At 43.0% G+C, this 24,096-nt stretch overlaps 1 protein-coding gene across 2 annotated transcripts in view; it reads left to right on the top strand.

Annotated features, from left to right (window-relative positions):
* The window catches only part of CCS (copper chaperone for superoxide dismutase), a 531,446-nt gene that overhangs the window by 180,367 nt on the left and 326,983 nt on the right, over nucleotides 1-24,096 (top strand). For both annotated transcript variants that reach the window (XM_078660836.1, XM_078660837.1), the window contains one exon: nucleotides 18,157-18,334. In XM_078660836.1, the coding sequence (XP_078516962.1) occupies nucleotides 18,157-18,334 (178 nt within the window). The remainder of the gene's footprint in view (nucleotides 1-18,156; nucleotides 18,335-24,096) is intronic.

Genomic DNA, 24,096 nt, shown 5'->3' with positions numbered 1-24,096 from the left:
TTAGCACTGGAGATTGCCGCTCCATATTTCATTGCAACTATATGCTGTGCCTCTTAGAGTGCCCTTATGCTGGTGCTTATGTAAACTTTAGTATCTCTCTGATTCGTAGGGATTCATGGAAGGCCCCAAGGTTTCCTCCCCATCACAATCTAGTCCAGTGGAGCCCTCTACCCGTGATACTACATCTGAATTCTTTCTGGCATTACCTTCAAATGGGCCAACTGATAGTATGGTCCGAAACTAGGGGGTGAGAGTCAACAGTGGGTGGCAATCTATTTTTGTTGTCCACCAGTGATTAATTGCAATTGATCTAAGACAATTCAACCAAGACTGGAAGAGCCTGAAATTATAAAGTGGGCATGTTAAGTCAATCATTATAACGGCATTGAATCTGCCCAGTCAAGATATGTACCAGATGTTTATTTTGAGAGTGTAAGTTTTAAAATAGCCTATATCCCCTGTAAGTCTGGTTTAGCTAGAGTAGAAAATGTTACAGTAATGGGATTCACCAGTTATGTTCTTCACTGGGTTTCCTCCTCCTTTCCAACCAACACTAGTTTATTCACATGGGCATCACCAGGTCACAAAAGATCTCTATCACACGTGGAGTCGCCCAGAGTTCCATACTGTCTCCAGTCTCCTTCAACCTCTAAATGGATACACTTGGTACTCTACTCACAGATAACCGCATCAAGAGTTACCAATATGCTGATGGTAGACAACTCTGCTTGAAGGTCTCCTCTGCTTCAGACATCCAAAGCTTCAAATACAGCGTTCACATCATCCACACCTGGATGTCCTATCTGAAATTTAAACCAATCAATAAAGAATTCCTGTTACTTGTCAAGAAGAACAAACAAGATACAGAACAAACTTGTCATGTTGACTTGAACCTTGACGGCTCAGAACCACAACTTTCACAGAATGCAAAGTCAGCTTGGTTCACCCTGGATACCAACCTTACCTACAAACACACATTGCTACAAACACAAAGACTGCCTGGCCTGGTACCAGCTCTCTCTTCTAAAAGAAAAAGTTGTCGGTTTCTTCTAGAAAGTTAGTTCAGAACTACTGTTCAAGATCTGGGACTCTTGCATCCGGATCGTGGTAATGTCCTATTCCTTTGCCTCCCAGGCTTCACATTGGTGCCCCTTAGGGGCATCCTACATGCCACAGTGCATCTCATCCATGGCCTGAAGAAATATGATCATATCATCCCCATTCTGATGGAAATCCATTGGCTCCTCTTGCTGGCCTGCACCATCTTCAAAACCAGTTGTACGATTTACAAAGCCATCACGACCAGCACCTCCATTTATCTTGCAGGCAGTCTCACCATCTCTGATAGTGTCATGGCTGCTTGTGTGCAAAGAACCATCAGATTGCAGACTAAAAGGTGTAAAAAAGGAAAAACCAGGCAGCAGGCCTTTTTCATCTATGTACTCAGGATGTGGAACAGCATCCCTGTATCCTTATGGGCTGCTCAGCACTGTTCCAGTTTAGAAAAGAGTTGAAGACTCACCTGTTTAAAGAATACTACATCACAATGCATTACCCACCCACAACCCAGCTTCCTTTCCTTTTGCACGTTAACTCTAAGCTTGCCTTTGACCATGTACAGCACTCTGCTGCCTTGTGGCTAGGATTGCATTATAGAAATATCAAATACTTATATAAATGCAGAGAGAGAGGTGGATTATTATGGCAATGAAACAGTTGCTATGTAGAAAGCTATATGGGAAAGAAGGTAGGTTGTTTATGACTTCAATCTTGAGCAATGCTCAATATGATTTTTGGTTTTAGGTCTGGAAGATCCACTTCTGACCAATGCCTGAATCTTCATCTCATTGTTAATAAATACACAGTTGCCCAGTCTGAATCATTGCACTTAGTGTTTATGCACCTGACGTCCGCGTTTGACAGGGTTAACCATGTAAACTATGGGCCTTGCTTTCCAAGATGTGGTTGATCGGAATATTGTGGCCCTTTCAGCTAATCTCCACTCTAATACCTTTGCCTGAGTGGTTTTCTCACAGGGTGCTGTACACGACCCTGCCTTTCCCCACTAGTAGGGGTGTTCACCAGAGATGCATTCTCGCTCCATTCCTGTTCCCCTTGTATGTGAATGGGTATGCCAACCTGGCTAAGATCCGAACTGTAGCATTGAGTAGCGCGTGTACCACATCGTATGCTGTGTTTTCAGCACACACGGAGCTTGGTCTTGGTCATGTGATGGATACAGTGGTCCTTAGCCCCCTCTTGTGCTGTATCAAGGGTTGGACCAGGGAAGATCTGAAGGTGAATCGACTGATCCTTTCTAATTGTCTGGCTCTGGAACTGGTGCACAAAATCCCTTGGATACCGTTCTGTAAAGGCAGCTTTTGCCTCCCTGGAGAGAACAGATATCTCTACTGATCCCAATTCACTATCCTCTCGTGAACTGAAGGGTGTTAAAAGATTGTTCTTTGATTGAGCCCAGTTGGAAAGAGAGTGGTTCGGTGATGGTAAACATGCTCTAAAAACTGTTCAGGGCATGGAGCCAAATTTAGCCCAGGTTCGACACCAGCGAAATAGGTTTCTTTCAGCCTGGTTCAAGTTTAACTCACTTTGGGATCTCTTGGCTTCCCCATGTGGTTGGGCCTTGCCCGATTGTGGGCTGCCATGCTGCTGCGTGAATAGGTCTCTGCAGGACACCCTACATTTTGTTATGTTTTGCTGCTGTTTTAGTAGTCCCTGGAAGCAATTTTTAGTTCCCTTGTTGAAGTCCCTGAATTTTTCTAAGGTTAGGCCGGACTTGGTTTACCTACAGATGCTTCCTAATGAATTTCTGTTTTATATTTTTTACAAGCTGCACTGACGTCTAGGCAATCGAGACCCAACTAATTCCTCTGATTTTGTTGGTCTGGGATCTCTTTTTTTATTTAATGACTGGTTTTACTGTGTGGAAATGTGTTACTTAGACGATTTTATATTTATATGTAGTGTATTCTTTTATGGTTGTTTCTGTCAACCGAATAAATATTTTATAATGATGATGTTGATGACTGCAATTATGATTCCTGCGATGCAGAACCTGGAGTACAAGAAGGTAACTATTTATTCTTTGTTGTATGATCTTCATTGCTACTTATAGCCTCTCACTGCAGCTCCTGGGCAGGAGAAGCTAAAGCTATATGAACAATTGAACATTTGCTGAAAATGTTATCTGGTTAACCAAACTTATTTCTCAGAGTGGCTTGACCAATCTTAGAGTTAACATTTATATATGAATCCATGCTGTGATGTCTGGCAAAGGTATGTACTGATCTCTAAGGTTTGCATTATAGAAATATGAAAGCAGCTCTGCAAATGTCTGCCAGAGGCACGCTTCTGTGCCAAGCTGTGGTGACAGTCTTATTTCTAGTGGAATGAACTCTAGGTTTTCCTGGAAGGGGCTTATCATCTAATTGTTGAAACATGAATATGCGTACCACAGCTCACCTGGGGATACAATGCTTAAATGTAGCTAGACTATGTAGAATAGGGCCATCATTACAAAAGAACGTGTGGATTTCTGAGGTAACTTAGTTTGTCCAGAAAAAATCGAAGTACCCTTCTTACACCTCCAGGGTATGCTGTCCTGGTGTCAGTAGATTGGGACAAAACACAGGCAAAGTAAGGGTTATGTGATATTCTGACACAAAATGAGGCAGAAATTAAGGGTTCTCATAACCACCTTGTTAGCAAGAACATCTATGCATGGGTCCATGGCAGAAATGTCTTGAATTTCACTACTCCTACATGCAGAGTGTATGGCTATTAATTATGCTGTTTTCCAGAAAAGGTAGTTACTGTAGTGTAGCCCTGTGAATGGGCTCTGAAAGGAGTTTCAATTACCTTTGACAATATGAATGAATCAATATAAACTTTACTCAGTTTAAAAGAAACCTTTGAAGTACATATAAATTCACCAGTTAGATACAAATCACAAATTGCTAAAAACATTCCTATTAGAACCATTGACCACAGTGGGTCTAAAATCAGTTACCATTCATTAAATACTGGGTGCAATAAATTATAAAAATCAGCGAACCACTAATAAAATGAAGAGAAGAATAGAATTACATACTAGTACTGCTGCGGTCAGCACATTTTAACAAGCATTGGCATAGCCAATAGGTCTCGCTTTTGGGACCTTATAAGTATTTAGTTATGCAGCACAATATCCTTGGTGCAACAACATCAACTGTTGCATGGTTAAGCATTTATAAGGTCCCAAAGGCGAGACCTATTGGCTATAACAAAGCTTGTTAAATAATGGCATAATGGTGAGATCAATAAAAGTGGACAGTTATCTTATTTTATACTTCTTTGAAGGAAAGCCGATAACAATGAATTTTAACTTCAAATTAGATTTTGTTGTTGATTTATTGTTTTTAATTTTTATTTTTGACTGTATATTTTTATGTTTGTGTTTTAATGGTTATGGACCATTTTTAACTGAAATACATTTAAGTAAACTTTAAAAACCTGTGGGCATTCAAGTGCCAAAAGGAAGTAACTTGAGGCAATCAACAATGTTGGACCCAAATTCCTCAAGAACTCATTCAAACCTCATACCACTTCCAGAATGCTCCGTTCTAATACTGCCCACTTGCTCAACATACCCAGAACTAGAAGAGTTAACTGGGGAGACAGATGCTTCACTATCGCCGCTGCAAAATTGTGGAATTCTCTTCCCCTTAACATAAAAACCAGTCCCACCCTTATCATCTTCAGGAAGCAATTAAAGACATGGCTGTTTTCTCACTAATTTATCATCTTCAGAAAGCACTTAAAGACAGGGTTGCCTTCTTAGTAATCTCATCTCAGTTGTATTAAACATAGCTTACAGCGCCGAGACACCCATGGGTAATTGCAGCGCTTTAAAAATCGCATAAATAAATAAATAAATTACTGGCTGGAGTACAACAGTATTGTGGCCATGGGAAACCATTGATAAATAACAGTATAAATATAGGATACTGCCTAGTCCGCCCTAGTTGCCCGAGGTCCCCATGAGAAGCGTGACCATAACTTATTGGATAAACTACTGTCTAATCGCAAATAAGGAATAACTCCCCATTCATTCCTATGGGCGTAAAGGCCCATAGGAATGAATGGGGAGTCAATCCTTATTTGCGATTAGCAATTAGCTAATCGCAAATAAGAATGGGATTTCAAGGGTGCCAGGGGTGTCCAAAGGACACCCTGTAGCACCCCTGAAATGGAAATGTAGCCTGATGTTGCGCACACACATGTCCAAAGGACATGTGTGTGTTTAACGTACCACTTAGAAAAATGCACTAAAGTGCATTTTTCTAAGTTTTCGCTATTTACCCCGAAGTCAGACTTCGCGGTAAATAGCGGCCGGAAATTGCGAATTCGCAAATTTTAAAAGTTTCATGAATTGCATTTAAGGAATCTCAAATAGAGATTCCTTAAATGCTATTCCTCGCTAAAATGCGAATTCTGTATTAGCGATTTTTGCATTTGGGATGCTGAATCCCAAATGCAAAAATTGTGCTCGCAAAGAGCCAGATTCTCAGAATCTGGTCCTTTGCGAGCGCAATTTCCCTTGATGAACCTGGCTGAAAGACACTAATGCACAGCATGAAACACAAAGGTCCTAGGAGTCAATGTCAGACATGGTTTGGAGGTGCCATGGTGCAGGCTGGTGCTATTTGGCCACTACAGTGGTTATTGAGGTAGTTCGCCACTGGATCTATGAGGTCTGTCCTACAATGGCTCTGCAAACTGCACCAAGTACTCCCCTCCGTATTTGACTCTCATAGTAGTGATGACGACCAGTCAAAAGTTTCTCAGGGAGCTAATAGGGGGTGAAAAAAATCGTACCTCAACATTCAACAGGCAGAAAAACGGTTTGTCCAGCCAACTGCTTATAGCAAACCAAATACTACATAGTTCAATATAGGTTTCTGTTGTAGGTTTTTAATCTTGTCTACGCTTCTCAATGAAGCGCTACAATTCTGGTGCCCTCTCACCACTATAAGAGTTAGCTAATGTCTATAGCTCTTGATATGGAATAGGTCTAGACCTTAAATTTGCACAGGTGCAGTTACTCTGGATTACTCCACTGGCTAGCTGCATGAATAAGTATAATAAATTAGATTTAGCTAACATGTCTGCACCTAGGCAAAAATCTTTCGTTCATATGGCAGATTGTGCACTCAGTCTCTTGTGCCTTCAAAGCTAGGCCCCATCTTCTACCTGCTTGCTGGAGATGCAACTCTGGGGGTGCCAACAGATGCGTTCTACACATCCACTCCAGCAGCTTTAGTGTCATCGTGCAGGGACTGCATTTTCCCCAACACAAGCCGCTTGCAGAAACAACACAGCACGGCTGCAATGGGCACTCATCTTCAGTAGTTGGAGCTGCTGGGCTATGCCCTCTACAGGTGTCTTCAGAAGTTGCAGTCTCTGGGTCGATCAGGATGCCTGCGTTTGTGGTGGGCACAAGGACTTCTGCTTTGATGTCCGGCATTAGCAGCGGTACCATTCTTTTGATCCCGCAGCGGTATGCTGAGCAACACATTGATGCTTTGCTTTGAAAGTTTTGGGACAGTTCACAATGTGTAGTGCTTGGGAGACGGGGGGCCCTCACACCACATGTCTCTCCTGGCTTTTCTCCCACTCTGTTGACTTCCTCCGGGTGTTATTTACATTGGGGCTACACTGCGTGCATGAGAAAAGAAAGGCAGCGCATGCTTTATGCCTGGTGCACGCGCAAAAAAAAGAAATGAAAAAAAAACACGCGAGTGGTGAGCGAATTGTGTGCGCGCGCAACAAGGACATTTTAAAAAACATGCGAGTGGTGCGCACGCGGCAGCAGTGAAAGTGATCGCGCTCCAGATGGCGCCTCGGGCGCTGAAAGCTGGCGGCGGGGCGCGTAACCGTAAACGCTAGGCCAGCAAAAGCGTGTGGTAGCGCTTTTAAAAGCCCACTTACTAAATGTCTCGCAGACAGCGCATGCGCTGGCTCAGGGGAGACCTAAAAAGGAACGGACAGTTATACAAATATATTGTTGGCAAAAAGTTTGTGAAAACACTAGTTCAGACCTACATTGTCTAAAATTGTGCATTTTCAAGATGGGTAAATTAAACTTCCTAGTATATTTAATGTAATAGGCACAGGAAAACACAAAATCCAAAAGCGTTTAAGGGGACGAATTGTCACAAGGGCATGCAGGTACCGTATGCTGACCTAAGGGATAATAGAGCAGATTTCTAACACATCCAAGTCTAAATCTCAGCAACAACCCTCGCGGATTGGAAGTGTACAACAAATATGGGTATATATCAGAAGTTGGAGATAGTAATAAATATTGCAAAGATTGCTGAATGGAGTGTTTTTAAGCTCTGCCTCAACCCTCAACCTTCTTCTTTCCTCATAAAAGTTGTTTTCATCCAGTACAATATTAGAAATTCAATTTTCAAATGCTTTTGGGGTCATCGAAAAGAGTAGGCCTACTCAATTTAGAACAGTTAGTTTTGATGTAAGCAAGCCAAGGGATGTATCTTCGCTTATCACAGTCCAAGCAGTCCCTAATTATAAATTGGTTTAGGATTTTTCCAGATTGTAACCAGATTTTCAAAGTGGCAAGCCTAATGATATCCTCCATATATCTCAGCCGGAGCGCCTTGTGGTACACAAAATATGGATAGCAAGGGGGCTGAGATATTAACCTACGGCAGAAGCGGTTGTCCTCAGTATGGAGGCAGACTGCCTTTGAGTGCTCCCACACACTTGCGCCATATGTAGTCTCTGAGACACACTGGGTATTTGGAGGGAGACAAACATTGTTATCTTTGCTAAAAAGGGGAAAGATCCTACATTTTGTGGGTCATACCATCGAATTTCACTATTTAATACCAATTCTAAGATGTATACGGTGTTCTCGTTAATCGGTTGTCTGCTATAATTGAGGATTTGTGGGATCTGAATCAGCATGATTTATCCCTGGACGGGGCACAACATCTCATGTTAATACTGCTATTATGGCTCTGGCTGTAGCCATGGTTGGGATTACGTCAGTCGGTTTGATATGTTTGGGTGCAGGGAAGGCCTTTGATGGGGTCTCCTCGCTCTTTCTTTGGGGGGTCATCGAGGCTGTAGGCTTAGCGCAGTTTCCATCTCAAGGGTCAGGCATCTTTATTCGGGTCTTAAGGCTCGGATATGCAGTTCAGGGGAACAATCGTATCTTATTTCCATTCTTGCGGGACTAGGCAAGGGTGTCCTCTTTTCCTTCAGTTGTTTGTTCTTTATATCGTACGATTTATTCAGTCTCTCAAATAGATGGTAGAAATACAACTCCCAGACTTCATCACTTTGAAGTGAAAATCCTAGCATATATAGACAACATTACCATCCTGACTTCTGCCCTGATTAGCCACTTACGTGCAGTAGGGTAAGGGGCTCAGTCATGTGGATAATTTGCTGGTTATAAGGTAAATCAGGAGAAGACTCCAATTTTATCCAATGTGGTTCCTCCTGACCAGGAAGTGAGGTGGGTTCAGTCTTTGTTCTATCTTGGGGTAACTCTATCGGTCAACACTTTGGAGATTTATAGAAAACAACTATGGTAAGTTGTTTCAAAATTCAGCTGAGTTGTTCCTCAAAGTGGACCTGTTTACATTTGGGGATCATCGGCTGCTATAATCTTATCAGAATTATTATTCTCCCCGATATCTTTATTTATTCCATTTTATCCCACTTTTTTCCTCTGTTATTTTCTTTACAAAAGTAGTGTCATTGTTGCATTCGTTTATTTGGTCAGACTGGAAGCCTCTGTGCAAAATCCAGTTTGTGCAACAGTCTAAAGAATAGGGGGGAGGGGTCTCAATCCCGGCCCTCAGATTCTATTATTTGGAAGGTTTTTTTGGTTGGTGCAGGGCTGTGGGTAATGGCCCTTGGATCATATGTTTATCGAGTTCCTCCTCTTGGGGTAATCGAATACCCCTGGCACGGGGATTGTGGACACAATGTACTTCACGCAAACTCGGTTAAAGACCTTAAAAGTCTTTAATCTTATCTGGGGTTACTTCATGAGAATTTATTTTGGCATTTCCTCAATCAACCTGCTTACATTCTAGGGCTATAACCCCACTTTTTCTGATTATATCCATGAGGGTTGAAGGGAGACCTGGGTAAAAGCCAATCTCTTTATCTTAGGCCACGATTTGATGGCATGGTTTTAGCCTCATTTGATAATTTACAGCAGTAGGTTCCTCTCCCAGCACCTGTCTTTTTAGGTCTCGCCTGTCGATGCGCATGCGCATCGAGCAAGCGAGACTATAGGGGCTCATCGACTCTTTATCTAACTTGCAAGGAATCGTGGCGATTCCTTGCAGTGCCCGTGACTTTTAAGCTCAATGCGCATGTGCATTGAGCTTAAAAGCGCGTGCACAGCCGCCCGCATTCCTCTGACACCTTTGAAGTGAAGCTTAGCTTCACTTCAAAGGCCCGGCTTCTTCACACCCACATGCCGCTCTGCCCCGCTCCGCCCCCTCCCCTGAGTCAGCACTGCAGAGAAAGCCGCCTCACGCTTTGAAGCCTGTGCATCGGCCATTATCTTTCGCCTTCCTTCTCGCTCACTTAAAATGGCTTTCCAGTCACCACGGGTGGCGGCAACACGAAGCGCAAGTCTTTTGTTGCTTCGAACGAGATATGCAAGTAGCCAGCCTGAACGCCTCACCCCGGATTCCTCTGTTTGTACACGCTTGATATATTTTATTCCTGCAGTATTTGTTAGGCTTCGGTGGGAGAAATGACACTCATTTCGCGTACACAAATGTTTTTTTGAATCTGAGCATATTTATACAGAAGCCCTTGTGTTGTATGGAAATGAGATTAAACGTGTATTACCACCTCCGAACCTTATTGTTTTTATTCTTTTCTATTTGCCTCGTACAACGCATTTTGCACCTTCAATACAAGAACTATCGCATATGGCTACACGTCTAGGCAGGAGGAGTACATGATTTCGAGAATGCCCTATTAAACTGCATTATTTTGGCGTATACCATAAAATCGGTGCAACTCCCACGGTCTGACTACCAGTTACAGTCCCCAGGGGGTTATTTCTCCATAAGACCCTAGTACTGTTCGTGGTCTTTGCAGTTGTGTCGCACGTGCATTCGGCTTCTGTGTACGACTCCGGCCTCAGTCTCTACCTGGGGGAGGGGGTGGGCTGGGCAGCTCGGTTCTCCTGCCTGTGAGCGTCGCACGCACTATGCTTGTCGCAGCTCTACACAATGCTTGTCGCAGCTCTACACATTTCACGCACCGGGCGCCACGTGTTTGAGTATATCTCACGCACCCTGAATCTCGTACAGGCATGGTACCGGTGTTCACCTCACACACTTTGTTTTTGAGAGTCACACACAACACGCTTATGTTTCCGAGTATCTCACACTATTCCTGCGTCTGTGAGCATCTTCCATGTTATTTTTTTCATTTATTTTATTTAATGCGATTTTATATAGCGCGAATATTATCCAAGGTGTCAGAGCGCTTTACAGGGGCATCACAGGCACACACCAGGCGTCTCGAGAGCGTCAGACTCGCCCATACTCGGCGTCTATCTCACACCCGTGTGTGTGAGCCTCTCGCGCTCTGAGCGGTTCACACGCACTGTACACGCTCGTATTCTCACACCAGGGTTACCCTGTGTGGTAAAATCACACACAGGGCTCGTTTGTTGGCACCTCACACCAGTTTCCCATGTTAAACGATCTTTTCCCACCTCACACTTCTGTGTTTCTATTCCTTCTCCACCTTCCCGTGTGTGAGGAGCCCCACGCATTACATACAAAATGCTTCATGTGTTTGTCTCCCACATACTTGAGTTTGTTGTGCTTGTGTTGTGAGCATCTCATGCACTGCTCTTTTGTGACCTCGTGCGGTGTACTCGCTTGGAAATGTTTCTCACAGTTTTCAAGTATCTCCCTCGGGCTCTCGTGCTGTGTTCATCGCAAACACCACACTTCTGAGTACCACCCACACACAGCCACCTCGTTCTGTATATCGAACTATGCACATCATTGTGCATTTCCCGCTCCACATCAGGGCTTCTCGCGCGTGTACCTGTATCTCACACACGCCCGCGCATCCTAGCATCTGGCATGCTGCAAGCTTTTCATATTTGTAAGGTTCTCGCACCGTGCGTCTCCTTTTGCACCTCACTATGATACAGGCGTGAGGCGTCTCATAACTCACTCACCCTCACTCACTCACACTCAGTCACTCTCACTCACACTCAGTCACCCTCACTCACCCTCACTCACCCTCAACCCCTCACTCACCCTCACTCATCCTCACTCACCCTCAACACCTCACCCTCACCCTCACCCACCCTCAACCCCTCACCCTAACTCACAATAACCCTCCCTCACCCTCACCCTCACTCACTCTCACTCTCACTCACCCTCAACACCTCACTCACCCTCAACACCTCACTCACACTCAACTCCTCACTCACCCCCACCCTCACTCACCCTCAACACCTCACCCTCACACAGTGCAATAGGTCTCACAGGATTTTTAGTTAAAGCTTTTACAAATGTTTATTGCTTTTTTGATTTGTAATTCTTTAGCATTGGCTACAAAAAATAAAAATGCAAAAGATTTACAACAAAAAACCCATAAACAATTCTAAATGCACTAACTCTAATGCTGCGAGACCTATTGCATTTCCAATGCTTGTTTTTATATCTGCAGTTGCGCCATGTTATTTTTGGCCTGATGGGAGGGGATCTGAGCTGTATGGACAATCCCTGTCTTGACCTCATTCTGATCAGTCAAAAGATGTGTTCCTGGCGAGAGCTTGTAAGTGGAGTTCCAGACATAATACGGAAGTCACTTGTACTGATCTTAGGAACAGCAATATTCTGTTTCATTCAGCTTTGAATGTATCCCATATTAAGGTACATCATGTTAAATGTACTAATCCAGCACTAAACAATAGTATAGTGTAAGCCTATTTCCTTTCAGTCCCTGTGCGTTGGGTCTGGGATGTGACCCATATACATCCCACAAAGGTGATTATGAATCACCACTAACAGAAAAACCGAAATTGACCTGAGCAAAAAAAAAATATCTCTATATTATGTATAGATGGTCTAGTACATCAAGTCACAGCAAAAAACATAATATATCAATAAATAGCTTCCCAGATAGACAAGGTAAACAGTTGCAAAACTTAACACTTTATTCCTTTAAAACATCACAGAATTGCTTGCCGCCTTCAGTCCTTGAGTCCGTGGTGTCTTTGACTGGTATTACACCCCACATTGTCCTTTTACTGTGAATCTTCAGCCTGATGATCACTGCTTTTGGTGTGGATTCGCGGGAGACAACGCGGTGCATGTCTTTGCATCTTGTCCAGCCTTAAGGCTTTTCTGGGAATTTGTCTTTGGTAAATTAGGGGACATCTTTAAGCTGACAATTGTTGTGGATCTGAAGCTGATTATTTTGGGTCATTCACCAGTTATTCTCATTTATTTCTCTGGGCCTCATTTTTCTCTATAGCAATTAGCTGGAGTGGTTCTGACTAAATTCTAGCTCTCTAGCGATGCTCCCAATCCTTGGATCTGATGGCATGAATTCCAGAATCTGTCGGATGGAGGTGGCATTGATAGAGAACGACCTTCGGAGGAAACTGCTAGGCTAGATCTGGGATCCTGTCCAGGGCAAGTTGGCGCTAGTGGCTGCCCCCCAGGATTGGTTTGCTGAGCTTGTAGCTTCTTAGGGGGTCTTTTTGTGGAGTCCACAACGTTTCTCCCCGTCCACTAATCTATTTTTCTCAATGTTATGGTTTGTCATCTGGTTTTAGTTCTACAATAACATGTATAGTATTACCTGGCAATTTTTGCGTATTTTGGCTGCTTCTTTTTTTGTCCTTTGCCTAATAACTTTAATTGCCCCTCTTTGCTTGGTTTCTGTTATGTGTTTAATTTTTATTTTTAAATGAGACACATTGGGTATTGCAATGGCCAAAAATGGTACAATGGATTTCTCACCTAATGGGTATAATGTAAAAAAGCGTTTCAATCATCTGTACATATTTAGATCTTCTAGCAGCGATGTATGTGTTCCAAGTACAAGTTGTGTCAAAGTTTACCCCCAAGTAAGGGAAACTGCTCATCGCTAACAGAACATTTCCATTGCAGTTAAAAGGTTTCAAGTTACGTCTCTTCCCACCTCAGAAGATTCTATTCTATTTTTGCATCGCTGGCACTTCCTCCTCTTAAAAAATCACTTTTACCTCTACTGTGCCTATTTTGCGCCTATATAGGATAGACTTGGAGTAGGTGTTGATACTAATTTCTGCAGTTCTGGAGGTTTATATTTGCATAGGAGTATTGTTGTCCTTCAGGAGTCCTGCACCACCCATGACAGACTGTGGGCTTTGAGCATGTGGAAAAGTGTAAATTCTATGTTCGCATAAGCGGCAGCCACTTTGACTGTCGCGTCCATTTAGTTTCTATCGTATTCATTTTACTCTCTGCTGTTCGCCTTTTCACCCAGCCTGTGTCCTTAACTTTAGCTGACCTCTCTGATATGGTCAATCTGGTGTATGTGCTGGGGGCTGCAGCTGCCTGTGCACCTGGTCTCAGATGTTATCAAATGATTGCTTATTGGCGCCATAAACTTCCTTACTCTCCCTCCTCGTCTCCTGACCACCTGGTCATCTATCTGCTCTTGTTTGCCTATAGCTATTAACGTGTTTAAACTTGCTTCCTCCAGTTTTCCTTCCCATGCGATTACACTGCAACAAACAGTATATAAGGGTGTTGGTTTTTGCATTCAATGTACTTCCTCCCACAACACTTGAGGGTGTTGTTCGGACGTAGTCCCACTCATGAGTGTTTAACCCCTTGCATGCTGAGGACGGCCCCCGTCCGTCATGCACTACGGGGCTCGAGAGCTGATGATGGCTGGGGGCCGTCAAAAACCCGCCCACTCGCAATTCTGCCGCACAGGCGCAGAATCGTGGCAGCATGCAAGGGGTTAATAAACTTGGTTTGTTTTTCTTCACTCCAGTGCCAATCTCTCTTTTGTTAGTCTTCGGACCTGTGGACGAGAGGGTGACCCTGCACCAGTGTGCCCTCACGGGGTACATTTACACAAGCAGACTTCTAGATAAGGATAGACAAATATACTCTTGCATCCTAAATGAGCCTCCACTACAGCCATATGTTTGCAGAAGTGCCAGGGACTTATTTGAGTCCTAAAGGTAGGACTGTGTATTGGTAATGTGAGTTTCAAACAAAAAAACTCCGAGACTTTCTGTGGTGTTTTGCTTTTTTGGATGTGGAAGTAAATATCTTGAAAATCGATTGCACACATCCAGGTCCCTGTTGCACGATAGGCCTGGTAGGACCATTGAAATTGTAAAATGCACTTTATTTACCCGTGAGGAGCCCACTTGACTTTCTGACATTGCGCAACACTCTTTAGCTGTTGGTTTATCCTCTACCCTCCAGGTTGGTAGGTAACAATTATATACTCTCCCTTCTGGTTTTTGGACGAATGCGCAACAGGCTTTGTAGGATTCTGGACATTCTATACTACATTTTAGGATCCCAATTAGACACAGCATGTATGTTACTCATTGTATAGCCTTCCCTGGCGTCAGGTTTTGCTTTTTAGTAATATTAGTCCTTAGAATCATATGTTTTCTAAAGGTGTGTTTGTATCAACAGCCCCACTTGTCTAATTTCCTTAATTTTTTGTCTCATAACCATGCCATACTTTGCTACTATTTCAAAGTATAATGCATTTTATTCTTTGGACTAAATGTTCTCAAGGGAACGGGTGGGCAGAAAAGTGCTTTATTTTATTGAAAGTTTTCTTCATATATCATGATTTTACTGTTGATTGGAAAAGATGCAATGCTTAAGCACTTTTATGACGCACTGAATTGACGGATGTATGCAGGGATCAACTGTGATAATATTGACTCTGTTCTGTTTAAATATTTTAATCTTCTTTGCTAAATTCTTACCGTCTTAAATAATTAGAAACAATAAAATGTATTTACTTACTTAAATTTTTCCTGTTTTAAGTGAGGGAAGATCTGATGGAGCGCCAACATATAAAACTTTTCCTTCCAGACTCTCTCTTCGGTGAAGCATAGATCCAGAGTTAGTCTAAATTTTGATTTCGACCTTTCTTTTAAACCAGGAAGTATCTGGACCATGCTCCTGTTAGCTGCTGTACCGCACATTTTCTTTACTGTAGTGTCCATGCTCCTGCTTTCCCTATCTAGAAGTGCCGTTTTCTCTGAGGCAGAGGCATATCACACTCTAACTGATGCGATTATTATGGAGTACAATTTTGGGTCTGATTTTTAGAACTCCAGGCCCTGTTGAAGAGGATTGTAATTTTTAAGAAGATGCTACGTTGCTACCTTGACTTTTGCCGAAATTAGGAATTTTTCCTCCACTATGTATACATTTAACTATTAGTCGGAAAGAAGTGAGCTTCAGGCTAAAGATTGAGTAAAGTCTCCTTTAAACAATATTAACCTTTGTGGTTTTCCAAGATAAATGTCAAGTTATCCTGAAGAAAATATTAACGTTCAGACTGAGAAACTTCAGATCTGAAAAAATATTCAGCTCCCCAGCTGAAAAATGTAGATGCGCTGTGAGGGGGTGGGGGGGTTCAGGCGCAGTAGCTGCCCACAGCCCCTGTAGCTTAGCAGAGAAGCCTGGGACTGATGTCTCGGAGGCTTGAATTATTGAGTCTGGAGTTTGCGGATCTAATACTTCTGGACCCAGACACACCAGGAAAGGCATATTTGCCCAGAGTGGTATTCTCCCGTCCCTGGAGATACTGCTCCAGGCAGCTCTTAATGGGGGTCCTTAACCCCTTCCGCGCTGATGACGGAACCGCTCCGTCATCAGCCGCGGTAGCGCTGTGCTGATGACGGAGCGGTTCCGTCATGGCCCGCTTGACACGCCTGCGTGGCGCTGATTTCACGCCTGCGCGGCGCGTTCTATTGAGCGGGCGGGGCCATGACGGAACCGCTCCGTCATGAGCACAGCTCAACCGAGGCTGGTGATGGAGCGGTTCCGTCACCAGCATAGGCGCACCGCGCGCCCCCCCCCCCGCCCCCTTAGCGCTGCGGCGGAATAGCCGCCGCAGCGAAGGTGTTAAAGTGTTTGGACAATTGTACAAAGATCTATTGACTTTTGAAAGAAATTTGTGGACTAAAGACAGCACATAAAGCTCCGCAGGGGACAAAGAGGAAGCATAATGATATTTTTGTGGGTCGAAATCCATGTAATCTGTCTGTTTTCCCCCTATAAAATGTGTTGGCCTTTTGTTAATAATCTTGACAGTGGCTCGAGTGAATTCATCACATACAAACATTGTTAACCTTACGTTACAATATGCAGATATATCATCTCTGCAATCTTTGTCGGTATTTGCAACTTTGAAGACAGTTGAGCTTCTCAGAGAGGAGTTTCTCATCTCAGGTCCTACTTCTGTTTCTCTGGGGTACCTTAGGGGTGCTGAAGCCTAAGGATGTCCAGCTTGATTATTTAAAATACAAAGGTTGTAGTAGCTTTGTCCCCTCTGTTTTGCCTATGTAAGCCTTTCTGCAGTTCCACAATCTTGTTGAACTCTATCCTCCACCCCTTATTCAGAAAGGGTGCTTCAAACCTGCAAGGAAATTGTCCTGTTGTGCTGCTGGACAACAAAGCCAAATAATTCACTCATTTGCTTTTGGGGGATTTAGTGGGGTGGTTGCAAAACTCAGCTGTTACCATACTGATAGAAAGTGTTCTCACCATCTCTTTTGCGATAGCATTCTGCAAGTTGCAGTTTTGATACATTGCTCTGTCTACATGTTCCCTGTATGAATATTATTTAGATGCTAGTAGGACCTTGCATGATGTGGACAAGAGCATTAAGGGAAAAACGTTTCGATTGGGGCATCCCTAAGGGCTTGCTTCTCTTGTTTAAATCACTATATAGGGTTCCACTATTTTAGGATCCTGTACAGCATATAACCATTTCAAAACTGACCCAGCACTGGTTGCTCGTGTAATAATCTAATAGGTTCAAAGAGCATGTCAGCAATGGATCATTTCTTGACATTGTCACGAGGCTGCATCACTGATGTATACTTTAAAAATGTTTTTGCTAAATATTTGAGTGACCTTTGTGAAATTCTTACCATCATTGGTTTATGATCTAGAAGCTCATCATGGGAAGATACCTATCAGTTAGATTTATATAGATCCCTCTTTTGTCTCCCATCGACCACTGTTCAAGACCTGTGTTCTTTTTCTTAAGACAATCACTGGCTTGTAGTGTAAACTTCTTAACACCTGTTTGCGCAGAAACAGCGCCCTCAATTTATAGAAGAGCTCAGTAAGGGAAGAAATGTTTTACCTCTATGGCTAAAGACCGGAATAAATGGTATTGTTTTCTTTATTTTATGCTTTAGACCTTTGATTCTTGGCCTGCATATAGTCCGTATTTACAAGTTTGATCTAAATGTGAATCTGGAAATATCATTATTTGATAGAGATTGTATCGCTCTAGCTACCAAAAGGATTTTGAGTACATCACAAATACATATACTTTAAGGTAATCCTAGAGGTATTTAATCTAAGCCACCTCCTTGAAATCTCTATATAAGATAATGACCAGCGATTTTGCTTGTTATTTTTAGCTGGATTCAAGTCTTCTTGACATTAGGCCACTTCTTATGACTGAAAGCGTATCCTCTGCGCAATTAGAGATGTTAGCAGGGTTTGTTTCTTCCTTGAATTGGGTGACACTGACAGACATTAGTTTACTTGAAGTTAGGAGCATTAAAGTTCCCAATCCTCTATTAAATCGATTGACTATACAGGTGCAGACCTTTTTACTTCTGGATCCGGAGTTCACCTGCCATGACAATCTCAGTTGAAAGAATGGTTAAGGAAATGTCTGCAGGAGTTAAAAAAATGTCTAATGAATTCGAGTGAATGAACGATACGTGTTGCAAATTTAGGACTGAGGGACAGAAATTCGCATTGGGGATTTCGTTTTCTTGGATGCGCCAAGGAGTGTGGTGCGGTTTCAGAAAGTAAACTGATTTTTCTGTTCTTTCCCCAGAAGACCTCGGTGCTGCTGTTGCCATGGTCGAAGGAGTGAATTCCATACATGGGGTGGTGCGCTTTGTACAGTTGTCGCTGGAGAAGTGTATCATTGAGGGGACCATAGATGGCCTGAAACCAGGATTGCACGGGCTGCATGTCCATACATTTGGGGATCTCACAGACTCCTTTAACAAGTTAGTATCTATCTTTATCTTTACCTGATGCAAAACGATTGTGTGGCCAGACTCGTTGATTCTCATGCCCTCTTTCCCTCCCTTAATCTATAGCTTCATTCACAAGGCTGCTCTGGATCTGAGACAGATTAGACTCTACCTACTCACAAAGTTGTTTCAACCCAGTAATCTACCAATCTCTTATCTGCTGTTGTTTCTCAACATTTGAGATGAAATCTTTTTGATTATGTGATCTATCTTTATTCCGTTCCCTATGATTATTACACTGTTAATCTAAAGTGTAGGCAGACGTTTTTATTTTCTTTGAATCATGCTTTGGTTAGAGTTTTCTGTCACTGGAGCAATAGAATGCCCTCCTAACCATCAGAGATAAAGCTAATGCTTTTTACAAGTGATGAGTTTTCCTTCCAGACACCAAGGATGAATTAGTTGCTCCATAATGGAACGATGTCTTTCTTTCATTTTCTTGACCATCCCCATGCTGTAGCTAAATACAATGGGGGATGTGCCCATGTATATTCTAAAAAGCATTCAGAAATGTTAGACAAATGCAGTGGTGTGGTGTAACGTCAAGGGGAGGTGTGATGTGGAGCTCCAGCGAAAACACCATTGACATATGGTTGGAGCTCCAGCGAAAACACAATTGACATTTGGTTATGTCAAACATGATATACACGAGGCCCTTAAATCATGAAGCACCTTGACGCTCTTTGCTGCTGGTTAATAGAGGGATACTGGAGAGAAAGCCAAGTCTCTGTCTGCTGCGAGAAGCCGCAGGCCCTTGCAGAGAAATCTCTGGTGAAAAGATGAGAAGCTAATTGACTAACTTAATGCAGACCCTCCTGCAGTTAACCTGAAAGCATCGCAGGAGATGGACACAGGAAAGGAGCTGAGCATTTTCTTGGAAGGGCAGCAGGTGTCACTTGGGCTCCACTACATGGAGAAGCATATATCAAAAAAGGAACAGGACAGGAGGCCCACTTTCAACAAAATCTTGATGTGGGTCCTTGCTGAACTTCATGCCCTGGGAGAGTACAGGGTACATGAAGCAAAGACAGCAATACAAGCAGGGGGTTGGGGTCACATGGGGGGGGGGGGGGGTGGTTGGATGTAGTTACCTAGTGCCAAAACAGGTCATTGTCTGCCCTTGACTGAATGAAGACTGGAGCACATAGGAGGCACAGAGAGAAATAGGAAGAGGGGCAATGCAATAGTGCTAGAGCACACACCATTAGAGTTTGTAACTCATTTTACCTTGGTATGACAATTGATTCGAAATTTCATGGAAATCCCATATAAATAAGGCCAAGATATTCCTGCTCCAAAATGCTATGCCTGTTGTAAAAAAACAGCTAGCTACTGAGACTAAGGCAATCTCCCCGGCATTGCAGGTTTACAGATGTAGAGCCCAAATAGCAGCCCTTTATGGGGCTGAACTATGGGCCGGAGAATCTGAATTCAACTATTTTGGGGGAAAACAAAGTGAATCGCATGTTAACATCCCTTCCCCAAAATACTCATTTGATTCCCTTGTTTTATGACATTGGCATTAAGAGGTTTTAGCACCTAGCCATATTGAAACCCCTAGTATATTGGATCAGAATTTGGGTTACAGAAGAAATAAAATCTTACAGACAAGGCCTGAGAGAGCTATTGGAACTTGATGGCCAACTCGCGTTTCCTGGTATAGCCACTTGCAAAATTGGTATTCCCTGTTGGGTTTGAATAGATTTTGGACAGATTCTAGTTTATTGACCACAAATTCGAAAAATTAGTTAAAGCACATTTATTGGGATTTTATTTTGGATAAAGTCACACTAGATTTTAGAACGGGAAGGCTCACTGCGCAGTTTTTATCTTTTAAACCAACACCAAGTTTTGAAACCTGTTTGGATGAAATCCAACCCTAATTACCTAAAATTTCCTTTTTGAAATTTCGCTATGAGATCCTCCAGATCAACTTGTTTACAATCAAGTGGTCATCTGGCCAAGCAACAGGGAAGGAAACTAAATGCAATTTATGTTCGCTAGATGTTGAAGAAGATATTGCACCTATTTTATTTTTCTGCCCAGAATATGCTATTATCAGAAGAAAACGGATAACACCATTATGCTTGGGTTTATTGACTAGGGAATTTTCGAGGCCTTAAGAATATTGAAAACAGATAGCTCACGACTAATTGTATTTGGCTTTAGCAGATTTTAACTTGTTGTGAATAATTTACGGAGAGAGGTCTACAATTTTAGTCTTTGCAGATTATATTATGTTTTACACGACTGATAGTTATATCAATATCATAATGCAAAACAGTGAAGATTAGCCTTTTATTAATGGATTAGATCATTTTTAGGTCGAGGCTAGCGCAGCGCGCATGCGCTGCTCTAGGAGATGACCTTTTGGAATCGGTCTGTACTTTTCTAATACTCGTGCGTGTGGCGACATCCACCTTGCAGGAGCGAGCAGCGCCACGCAGGGGCCATCTGTCTATAATTAGCGCGGCCCGCTTGTTTATATTTGCCTGTCTCGCGGTCGCTTTCACTTTCGTGTCGTGCTTGTCTAGGAATGCTTCCCACCCTACCGGTGACCATGCATTTCTGAGAAGGCTCACTCAATTGTTTCTAAAAGTTTAGTTACTTCCCGGAAATGCCGGGCACTTACATCTGGGTGACAGCAAACTGCTTGAACTCATAGGAACAGTTCCTATACAACTGCTCAATTTTGTGAAACCTCAGCACAATTTCATCCGGGCGACTGTTCACTTTCGGAAAACCTTGAAGAATTTATTCTACGTAAACCCTTATCATTTTGCTAAAAGTTGCATTATAATAACAAACAAAGGGTTCTTAGGGAATTTAAAGATCTACCTCTGGTTTAGTCCCCAACCTCAACATATAAATAACCAGAAAAACCCAGGGGTCTACTCACTGATTACCAGTCTACACTAAGTGTGCCCACGATAATCATGAACCCATATCTGGAACAATTACAGAGCAGAAACATGACCCTTATGAGTGGTTGGATTCCCATCAAACTCGTAACCTTGATCAAACTTATCATCATGGGTTTCCATCCACTTACCCTCTTGATCATAGAGGGTTGAAATGTGGATGATATCATGAAGGGGTCTTCAGAAGAGACCACAGAAAAGAGATAGACCAGGTGCAGATAGACCCTATAGAAGTGGTCCTACAAGAGGGTGTTACGATGGGAATGTTTTGTACAGTGCAAAGTGTAAGTGCAGATTAAAAAGGATTCATAGCAGAAAAATATTTTCTTCGAATATCCATACTAATATTATAAAGAGAGAGCCCAAACCTTTGAGGCGGGTAATCTCAGTAACCACAGCACCAATCACAACAGCAGAAGGCCATAGGCTATGCAGACGGCCACCATATAAATTTTTTTTTATTTTTTATTTTAATTGTTTTTATTAACTTTTCAAGAAACAGTGGTGTTCATCACAATCATACAGTGCAAGACATACAATTGTACCGTAGGACACCATATACATTTAAAAGGTAAAAGAACCGTGCCAGCAAAGTAGTCCCTTGTGGGCGTGTCTGCGTTGTGCTGTGGGCGTGGGCTGCGGCCATGACTAACGCTAAGGGCGTGTGGTACGGCCATCACATCGTGGGCTGTGGGCGTGTGCTGGGGTCGTGACAAACGCTGGGGGCGTGACAAACGCTGGGGGCGTGTGTCCGCCCTTCATGCCATGTGAGTCGTACATACAAGCGTCAATTACGTTGCTGCGCAGCATCAAGGGTCACGCTGGGGGCGTGACACGCTGGGGGCGTGTGTCCGGCCTTCATGCCATATGAACGCAATTGCGCCGCATCAAGGGGCACGCTGGGGGCGTGTGCTACGTTCCGCCCTTCATGCCATGTGGGTCGTACATTAATCAGAAGATCGTCTGCTGTGGCCGTGTGCTGGGGGCATGACAAACGCGTTCAGCTGGAGGCCTGGTAAGTAACATTACTGCAGCCTCTCCTGTGCGCTGTTACTGAACTCTCTCATTCAACGAAATTAGACGCGCCTGCTACCATCAACCAGGGCTCTAGCCGGGCTCAGGCGGCGGATCAGTACACTAAGTACACGCGCCTGATAACATCAACCAGGGCTGCAGCTGGGCCTCAAGCGGGGGAACACACGCCTGCTAACATCAAACAGGCCTGCATCTGAGCCTCAAGCGGGGGAACACGCAAATGAGCGTGTCTGCCGGCACAATTACTGCAGCCTCTCCTACTCGCTGTCACTGAACTCTCTCATTAAACGGATTTACCCGCGGCTGATAACTCTCTCATTCAACGACATTACACGCTCCTGCTAACATCAACCAGGGCTGTAGCCGGGCTCAGGCGGCGGATCACTACGCCAATTACACGCGCCTGCAAACATCAACCAGGGCTGCAGCTGGCCCTTCTCCGTCCCTATTCTAATGAAACAAAAAATGTTGTCTACCGCGAGATTTTAAAATAAATTGCCCTTGCCAAATACACACATTACACGCATTCTATTTCATACCCGGGCAACGTCGGGACGGGCTGCTAGTCTGTTATAATCCTCACTAAAAACAGTGCATACAGGCAGTTTCATACATCACTGGCTCTCTATATGGTCAACATGTTTCAGCCTTCGGGACTGATAGTCCCTGGCTTTCATCAGGACCTACTAGTTGTATTGCTACTGCATTGGTGTCTTATGTGTAATAAGTACGAGAAAAAAAATTGCGAAAAATAATTTTATAAAAATTATCTCAAAGTGCAGATTGGAATGAATACAACCTCACCTATCGAGTGTGTATCCTCTGTATCCACAGGGTGTAAATATACCTGGAACAAGAAGATCATGCATGGTAATTATACATAGAGTCACACAATAATCACTTGTTAACGCAAAAGGCTGGTAATTCAAGGTCTGAAAACATTTACAACCTTTAGCTTGAAAAGACTTAGTATTTCACAAAAACAATAACATTTGTCTTGCTCACCTGTAAGATACGAGGAATGGGCCTCACCTCGCCTGGAACACAGCTCAGGTGTAGGAGGCCACGCTCTATTAGGTGTGGAAACAAAGGAGATAGAGAACCACAATGAAGAAATCTCTTACTGAATCTTCAAAGAGAACCCTCCTTCCACTCATTCAAATACCACATGTATACAACTACATTGCCATATATTCAATGTAGTGGAGCAACTAGCTAGCACACATATTGTGTAGTATTGCTAGGGCAGGTCAAAGGCAACAGAAAAAAGAAACGAACAAAAACTAGAAATTAAAACAAAGAAATTAAAAGTATCCTAATTCAGAGAGTAAAGTTAGATCTCTTCTGAACTATGTCAATTCAGTTACTCAAAAGTCACCTTTTAGCGTGTGAGGCTTTATGATAGCAATCTGTTATAGCACACAGGTCGCCTTCCCAGCGTACCTCTACCCTTGTTCCAATGGACATTGTAAACATCCTCCTAGGTTGTAAAAAGCGGACAATGTTTCTACAAGGTGCTATCTTTAACAGATACTACATCTCTAGTCACTCGGATCGGAAGAGGAAAGCACAGGCACCTTGAAATCCTTACACTATTGATGTATAAAAGAAGCATCGATGTATCATAACATTAGGCATGAGCGTGTGCTAAAAGATGTTGACCATATAGACAGGCAGTGATGTATGAAACTGCCTGTATGCACTTTTTTTTAACGAAGATTATAACAGATATTCTAATAAAATATTTTTCTGCTATGAATCCTTTTTAATCTGCACTTA

This window comes from Lissotriton helveticus, chromosome 9, assembly GCF_964261635.1.
Source record: "Lissotriton helveticus chromosome 9, aLisHel1.1, whole genome shotgun sequence".
Lineage (NCBI taxonomy): Eukaryota > Metazoa > Chordata > Amphibia > Caudata > Salamandridae > Lissotriton > Lissotriton helveticus.
This window is presented reverse-complemented; position numbering and strand designations above follow the sequence as displayed.